Consider the following 9410-nt stretch of genomic DNA (forward strand, 5'->3'; position numbering starts at 1 on the left):
TAAATAGTTCAGACATGTCCTATACATTCATTCCACCTATTTAAATGTAGTATAGCAAATAAAACAATAAAAAATAATAATAAGGGGTCTCCAGAGTGGCACATCCGGTAAAGGCACTCCGCATGGAGTGTAGGGTGCACCCTGTAGCCTGTTCGAGACCAGGCTATTCCACTGCCGACCGTGGACGGGAGTTCCTAGGGGGCAGCGCACAATTGGCAGAGCTCCGCCCAAGTGGGGAGGGCTTAGGTCGGCCAGGGTTCCCTCTACTCACCACACACCAGCGACCTAGACTGGCCAGGCACCTGCGGGCCTGCCTGTAAGTTACCCAGAGCTGCGTGGTCCTCAGAAGCTGTAGCTCTGAGGTGGCTGCATGGCGGGCCTGCAGAGTGAAAAGAAGCTGATGGCTGATGGCACACGTTTCGGAGGACGCGAGTGTCTGTCTTCGTCTCTCCCGAGTCAGCGCAGGGGTGGCAGCGGAGAGCCGGGTTGAAATAAAAAAATAAAAAAAATGGGGCTTTAACTGCAAAGGATCTAATTATATTCCAGCAAAGTCAGGTGCTTTCATTGACTTCATAGATCTCCAATAAAGCCACCATTATTTGCAGTCCCAAACCAAAACCTGTTAATTACTACCGGTACCTCACTAGTACCACCTCCATACAGAAAGTCCCAATTATAATTTTAAACGAAACAACTGCTTTTTTTGGTAACAGAAGACTACCCATTTGCAAACATGCAATCACGACATGGCAAACAAGTAATTCAATAATTAGATGTGATTGTTAAAGAGGGGTCTTATGCACAATTTTAATATATATATATATATATATATATATTTTTTTTTTTAAAGGTTTTATCAATGTTGCAGATGCAGACCCTTTCTGTGGATAGCCACACAACTTAAATCCATGACAACAGCTTACTGGACATGTAGAGGGCGCTATTGAGGGTTGTTGTAGAATAGATTGATGACTTAACTGCATCTAATTACATGGGAATTATGATTGATGAAACAACTGACTATTCAAATGAAAAAATATGATATATACAAAAAATCGTAAAAACGGCAATGCTTCTGTTAATTTGTGTGCGTGCAATCTTGAAGGTGGCGGAACAGCTGAACATACATACAATAAAGTTGAAGTGTTTAAGGAGTGCAATCTTGACCTAAAGAAATGTGTGTCCATAGTCACTGATGGTGCATCAGTGATGACCGGAAGATTGAGGGAGGTTGTTCAAAAATTGAAGGCTGTGTGTCCAATCATGCATTGCACATCGTTTGTCTTTGGCTGTATGCCAAGCTAGTCATGGTGTAAATTATCTTACCACATTTCAAGAGATATTTGGATTGATATATAAATACTACATACAGCAATAGCCCAGAAAGACTCAAAACTTAAGACGCCCTCGTAGCAACATTAATGGAGGATAAGCAGCAGCCTGGTAATGTTCTTGCAAGTGGACTTCTGAGGTCAGTTAGAACGTATCACTTCTTAGCTGTTCTTCATTTCATTGCTGACGTATGTGTCACACATTTCAAAAACAATGTATATAGACTTTAGCTATGTTAGCATAGCCATTTCATCAACATTGTCAGCTTCAGAGGAATTGAAGGTAGTGCCAGGAAAAAACTTTGAATCCACTGTACCAGCTGAACCAAATGGTAGCTTTGAATGGTCTGGTCACTTAAATACAGTCAAGACCACAGGGCTACATTTCCAAAACACAATCTCTGTAATTTCTCTACGTTTTCAGTATTTGACCCAAGACATTTACCTGCACCAGTAACAAGTGAATTTCTCGCCTACAGGGAAAGTGAACTTGTAAATATTTGTGCTGCTTTTTCAAAGCAGTTGTTTGAGTCTCTGAGTGAAAATGACATACTATGTGAGTGGAAAACAGTGGAAGCCATGTTAAATGATAGTTTCAGAAAAACTACATTTGCAGCAACATTGAAAAAACTAGCTTTCCCTGCATAATTAAAATTGCCTCCATTGTAAATGTAGTACCAATGTCAACAGTTGAATGCGAGCATGGTTTCAGCCGCTACAGTGTAATAAAAACAAGAAATCAGCTTAGTGACACGTGTAAACCTACTAATGCAAATGTCTGTGGACACGCCAGATCTTGACAACATTTCTGAATTTACCTTTGAGAAGGCTTTCCAATATTGTTGCAGTGACAAAAAGCTCAGGGTTATGGTTGGAATGTATCGCAGAGCTGCTGAAAATCCTGTTCAGTGTTGGAAAGGTGAAACAAATGTATATTGTGCCAGACAGTACATGTGTATTTTTCAAAACAAATGTTATATATTTTATCAAAAGTCTAATGTCTAGATTTTTTAAATTATTGAAAATAAATTTGTATTGTCAGAAAATAGGTAAACGTATGACTATATTAGAAAGGAATGGAATGTTACTCTATACCACACACATTTTTTAAATATGATTTTAGTTATTGCCTTGTAACAATTGTAATATATTGCATGTTATTTAGAGAAAGAAAACTTGAAATTAATATGGTTATTTTTTATATGAAAAGCACTTGATAGGCTATACAAATTATACTAGAAATCTCTTTTTTTTTAGTGCATGTTATGTGTTTTACTGCCATGTTATATTGCAAAATAATTGCAAAAGTTGCAAAATAAACAAGAAAACAAAATATATTCTGTGAGGATGAATGAGTAATGTATTACACAACAGAGTATTTACAATATACCTGTATATCTATCTATATAATAGTAATTTAAGGTACAGGTGGAATAAAAACAGGATGTGTAACACCCCTTGAGGACTGTGGAGTTTTGTACCAGTAGTGATCCTGGCCCTGGAGAGCCCCAATCTTCAAGTTTTATAGGTGTATATGTCATCAATGGCTAATGATCTGGAACACATGTTAATCTTGACTAATTAAGCCAATAGTGGGTGCAATTAAGTAACTGGGAGCTTGGCTGAAACAAAAACCAGAAGACCCAGTAGCTCTCCAGGACCAGGGCTGGAGACCCCTGGACTACTGAATTTATCCAGTGACTAAAGTTTAATGAAAGGGTTAGTCACTAGTGACTACAAAAATATAAGTCTCAGGGGAAACCCTGATTGATTAGAAATTTTGAATTTTGCTTGTGTGGATATTATTGCTATGCTGTTTTGTTCTTTGTTCATTTATTTAGAAAAAAAATATCGGTTTGTGGATTTTAGTGTTTGTTTCTTATTGTTAAACAAATTTCAAAACTAAAATAAAAGATTTGTGTACCATAACATTAAGACTTTGTATTTTATTGGGATCCCCCAAATGTCCTCAGTCATATTCATATCCTGGACCCTCAATGGGAAAAAGTTTTGGAGAGCCCTGATGATGGAGTGAGAGATCCAACCAGTGCGCATCTTCTTTAGACAATCGGAGTGCTCTGTCCACCCAAGCCATTCACTATTATAATTATATAATGGAGCCTCCCTGTGAAAGGGCAGAAGCCCTGCACTTATAAATAGTATATGTTATAATCTAAGTTTGGCAGGGATGGGTTTAATTCCATCCCTGCTGAATCGACGTGGGGAATGTGGCTGGGTGTCAATTGAATAACTGATCATCAATCAAGTCCCCACCACATGGTATAAAGGAGGACCAAAATCCTTTGTTTGGGGGAGGAGTTTAGGGTGAGTTGGTGAACTGAGTTTTGGACCTGTATTGTTTTGTTTGAAACTTTTTACTTTGGCCCCTGTGCCTTGTTTCTTTGTTTTTGCTTGCTGTCAATAAAAAACGTGCGTTTAAGCGCTTTGACAGCAGCTCTCCATGTCAGAGTCTCTCTCCTGTCACTAACCAGCCTTACCAATGACGATACCCACCTCGCCCCTCCCACTCCTCTACAAACATACATGCATTTTACATTACATCTAGAGACATTCTTTAGCATATATTAATCGAGTATCACAACCTGGGCCGGCCTGTTTGAAAGTGCCATTTTGTCAGAGAAAATAATACATTAATAAACATAAGCACAAAGAAAGCGACTTTCAGATTGTTTTCTAAAACAATCACTGTGTCCTGCACGCATTTTCTTAGACTTCCTGCAAAACAGCTATGGCCAAAGTTTTACATCACCCTATAGAATTAATTTTTCTTCATAAAGTCGAATGAAACCTGATGAATAATGATATGTTAACATATTGAATTGCATACTGCTTTGTAGTTTTCCATATACTTAAAAAACCGACAACATTTAAAACTGTGACATTTTGAAATCTAACATCAAATACTGTACTAATATTATTGCTTCCAGTAGACTTTTGAGAAATTATTTTGTAGTTTAGATGATGTTAAATAAAATACCTAAATTGTGTTTCTAGTTTTTTGGGCCATAGCTACAATTAATGTACAGCATTGCTGGCCATGCAGACAGCAAGGTGGCCAAGAAGATTAGGGACTAAGCCATCTGCAACCATGCTCTTTTGTTTGGGGAGTAGTGTGTGGAGATTGGGATTATTTACAACATTATGAGTTCAACATGCTGTACCAAATTAAATTTAAAAAATGACCATTGTACATTATTATTATTATTTATTTCTTAGCAGACGTCCTTATCCAGGGCGACTTACAGTCGTAAACAAAAATACATTTTTGTACTTGATTCATGTAGTCATACCGTATGATCCTGCAAATGTTAGAAATGCCAAGAACCAGGGCAAAATTATATCTGTGGACCATTAAATTCACTACTAGTCCAATAGTTACTTGTAACAAATAATTAGCAATAGGAAAACTGACTAAAGGGGGGTCAGAAGGGGGAATTGAGATGAAAGGAGTTATTGATGTGTTAAATAAAGAAAGATGCAGTTGAAGTTAAATATCTCCCATCTAAACAAATCAATATTTGTTATGTCAGGATTTAAAGTCCAAACCCTTATAAGGAAAATGTAATGTTAACACACGTTTGTAGAACAAGCGCTTGGCTGGCTTGTTAAAAAATCCTGGTTCAGTGATCAGATTAATATTTATAGAATGAGAAAAAGTTATAAATGTGTACTGAAGTAAATGTTTGTGAAGTGATATTGCATAGACTGCAAAAACAGACCTTCACTCCAATAACATTTCCGAGATTCTGTAGTGCGCAACTTTGTGGTACACAGAACAACGGCCTTCCACTCTATTTACAATGCCAGCCTACATGCTTGCCTCCAACAAACAAGTGCCAGGACACCCTTAAAGAGTAAGCAGTGGGGCTCCAAAAGATATAGCGTTATACGTTCCAAAGTGTTGCTACAACTGTTTAAATAATTTTTCTTTTCATTGTTAACACCCGACAACTTTTTATACATATAACTTTAAAGTCTGTTTCAAAAGACCTTTTCAAAATGGCTAACCTAGTGCACTGGGGTTTGAGATCTGTCCTCTAAAAAACATAAGAAGTGCTCTGGCTTTTCTTTTCTGTACTTGCAGTCCTGGTCTTTGTTCCAAACTCTTTTCTAAATTGCATAATTGAACGAATTAAACCATCCAGATCCTGAGATAGTTACCAGGATGTTTTGTACAATACACTCAGGTTTGCTAAGTTTTTACTGTTCTAGATTAAGTATTGCAGTCTGACAAACAGCTACACTGCCAGGGCTTGCTAATTTACAGAAATAGTAATGTAAACCTGAAATGCATTACATAACAGTCCACCGGTCTTTGACAAAGTACCAACCACATATGATTATTATTTTATTTTTTTTCTTAGCAGACGCCCTTATCCAGGGCGACTTACAATTGTTACAAGATATCACATTATTTTTACATACAATTACATTATTTTTTTACACATTATTTTTACATACAATTACCCATTTATACAGTTGGGTTTTTACTGGAGCAATCAAGGTAAAGTACCTTGCTCAAGGGTACAGCAGCAGTGTCCCCCACCTGGGATTGAACCCACAACCCTCCGGTCAAGAGTCCAGAGCCCTAACCACTACTCCACACTGCTGCCCATACTACATACATATAGCTGAATATGTATGTAGTATAACTGGCATATAGAATTTGCACTGGTTTTAAAACTAATTTAAAACTAGTATTCTGTTGTATATCACAAGAGGTATCTTTACAGCTTGTTTTTTCAATCATTACCCTCTGGCTTACTAACTAGCTTAATTGGCTTCCTGACTATGATCTACCTGCCCAACCACAGTGCAGGCTATTCAGAATGTTGACCTGCTTACCAATATCTTAATGGAGATCATCTTAATTGTAAAGCAACACGGCTAGCTTAAAAACAAACATCTTTGTGAATCACCCATATAACAGATGATGACAGGATGATTTTATGGCCTGTGGTTTACAGCAAATTAACCACATTCCAAAAGTTTGAATCAGTTTGAATGCCAACAGGAATCATTTTACCAATGCACCTGCAAACCCACACAATTGTAGTGAAAAACTCCAATGAGGCCACTGTACAACATTGTGCTAGTCACTTAACCTACTTGTGCTTCATCTCCACCTAGTTATAGAACATGGGTAATAGCAAGACTGAGTGTATGACATCTCAGTTGGTTCATAAGTCTTTTAAACAATTCTTAAATCCAAAACAACCCTTATTCATGATACTGAATCCAGGAAATCAACCCAGAAATAATCAACACTTAAATTATAAAGCCTTTCAATGGGTTAAACCAGTGTTGATCTCCTGATTAAACTGGCACGCAGAATGGTTAGCAACTGAATGGTTCTCAGGAGCGCCTGTCATGTTAGATGACTTAACATAAAAAACGTTAACGTTAAACTTAATTTAAACGATATGCAATGTAATCATGTAATATTAATTTAGAATATGTAATAATAACCATATATAGATGCACGCTGTGTTAAACATTCAAAAATATAGTAAAGATTTCAGTATTGAAATGGATAAAGAAACCGTCATCAATTAATGTCACGGCTGCCATCTGTCACCACCTGTAGGGGGTAAGAGGCTATACCTGAAATGTCATGGTGATGTCATTTTTCAATACTCCTGTCTTCTCAATAATGCAAGTTATGTAACAAAAAATAGGCCATATAAACCGCATGTCCTCAACGGACCTCTGATTTATCACGGCCACGATAAACAGAAAAAAGGTAAAATTACTTCACCGGATTAACTAATACAGATTTATTTTACATGGCCTTAAGCGATACAGTATGCCGAAGGTTAACAGCTGAAGGGTGCCTGGCGATGGCCCAATAAAATAACATCTCCAAAAAAGAAACACAAATGGCTTGATTGAGCCAGTCCGTTATAATGTTTCAATTAAAGAAAATCTACTCTGTATGTTTATAGTATTACAATGTAGCCGTTTACAGCACAGTGCATCACATAAAGGATAACCGGAGAGTTGGGTTAACACATTCAAGGGTGAGCATTTAAGGATACTCCCTCAAAATCCGGTCAGCAGTGGGGGTAGGGTTAACACAAATACAGAACAACAGGGGGTATAAAATATCGGAGTTGGAGAAATGCATAAATAAAGACTTACCCCAATCCAGAAAATCCAACACATTTTTCTCTCTCCTTAGAGGGGAATTGTTACATTCATCATAGAGACAAATTAGGATATCCAGCAATGTCTCCACACTGAAGCACTGACCATTCGACCGAGCTGGCCCATCCAAAATCAATTTTTCCAGTTTCTTCAAACGAACCTCCCCAGACATTTTTAAAAATGTGATTGGGTATGTTTAGAAATGTAAAAGAATGATACAAAAATCCAGACGAAAATGTCAACAAACGATGCAGGTCTCTGGTTCTTGTTACAGTATATTTAACCTATTCCTATAATCTTTTCTTTTACAGTTCAAAATGAATCATTTTAAAAATATAATTTAAAAATACAGGGGGTGTACAACTTCGGCATTTTACAGTAAAATAATAAAAACTCTCAAACCCAACACGAACAGGCTTGCAACAGTATTTCCCTTCGCATTCAAATGATCTTCCCTAATTCTAAACGCGCTACAAATCCCATGAAATTCACCCCTGACCCATGACAAAAACAATTAAAAAGGTCCTCCCATGATCTTACTCTGTTTTCAAGATTGCAGCACAAAAAAATGCATATATGGCAAATCTGCAATATAAAAAAACGAAACCGCTCCTCTGTAAAACAGTGAAAGCCCTAATGTTCCATCTGCATTTTCTCTCATTCCAAAAACTCTCCCATTTGAAATGACGGTTAATAAGGAATTTTCATGTTGTAAATGTTGCATCCGTGCTGCTTCTGCGTCAGATTCTATGATGTTTGTGGGTTGTTTTGGATGTTTTTGCGCATCCCTCTCTCTCTACCTACCTACCTACCTATCTATCTATCTATCTAGCGCTCGCTCGCCCTCTCTCTCTCTCTCTCTCGCTCTCGCTCTCTCTCTCTCTCCGTCTCTCTGCTGTTCCTGGCTGCTACTGCTGTCTCACGGGCTGCGGGCAAAACCGAGACCAACATGGCGGCCGATACAGCAGCTGCTGCACCAAGGAATGCAGGGATACTGGGGGTCTGGAGGGATCAATGGGATTGTAAATGGGAATACTATTAGGTCGAGAACACTATTAGAAACTGGCATACTTCAAGGTTCGATAGAACTGTGATAGAGATTCACAGTTTTGGGGATTTGTAATGCTATTATTAAATTGGGATTCTTAACTGGCATATCTATTGGGAATTGCATTATTTGTTCTGTAAAATATATTCTGTGTACAAACTTAATTCCCTGAGCAATATATTAAACTAACATGGTATTCCAAACAGCTCTGACATATTTCTGCTAAAAATCCAATATTCCCATGTGACATTCCTGGTTACTGATATTCTTATTTATTGATTGGAGGCCTAAGTAAAATTTAGGAGACATGTTTTGTGTCTCTCAAATTTGGAGTTTTCAAATTTATTATTATAATTATTATTTTTAATTTAGTCATTGAGAAAACTTATTGTGTGCGTAACGGTGACGTGATAAAGTGAATGTACAATGTATTTTATATTTGTACGAAAATGTGACTTACGTGGGGGTCCCAAGTACATGTAAAAAACATACAAGACATGCAATGGCTATTAGTTGTTTAAATCCTCTGTGTTTAAAAGATTACGTCATACACACCTTTACGCAGCAATGCATTTATTTAAAAAACTACTACTTAAGTATAAATGCAGAGATCGTTGTTTCTAATCAAAAACTCAAATGTGTGTTCTCCCCCATGTGTTGTTTTCATGGAGTTCAAGTTCAACCCGCTGACGGGCTGAAAACAATTGGCTGGAGTTGAGCGTTAGCTCGCCTACTGAGACAACACCAGAGCGCTCGATTGCTCAGCAGCTGAAGCAGTGCATTGACTATGGACCAATCAGAGAGCTGAAATCGCCCTGGAAGTTCTGGTGTTTCTGCTCGCCGAAAAAGTCATTTATATAAAG

The 9410-nt window shown here is 37.6% G+C and overlaps 1 protein-coding gene across 11 annotated transcripts in view; it reads right to left on the reverse strand.

Annotated features, from left to right (window-relative positions):
* LOC117411154 (serine/threonine-protein kinase MRCK alpha-like) overlaps positions 1–8519 on the reverse strand; it is a 211969-nt gene extending 203450 nt beyond the window's left edge. For 6 of the 11 annotated variants that reach the window (XM_059025342.1, XM_059025341.1, XM_034018371.3 and 3 more), the window contains exon 1: positions 7494–8519. In XM_059025342.1, the coding sequence (XP_058881325.1) occupies positions 7494–7671 (178 nt within the window). In that variant the 5' untranslated portion in view covers positions 7672–8519. The remainder of the gene's footprint in view (positions 1–7493) is intronic. The other 5 variants (XM_059025343.1, XM_034018372.3, XM_034018367.3 and 2 more) reach the window with 2 other exon arrangements.
* Between the last annotated feature and the right edge of the window lie 891 nt (positions 8520–9410).

The sequence above is a fragment of the Acipenser ruthenus genome, chromosome 6 (assembly GCF_902713425.1).
Source record: "Acipenser ruthenus chromosome 6, fAciRut3.2 maternal haplotype, whole genome shotgun sequence".
Taxonomy (NCBI): domain Eukaryota; kingdom Metazoa; phylum Chordata; class Actinopteri; order Acipenseriformes; family Acipenseridae; genus Acipenser; species Acipenser ruthenus.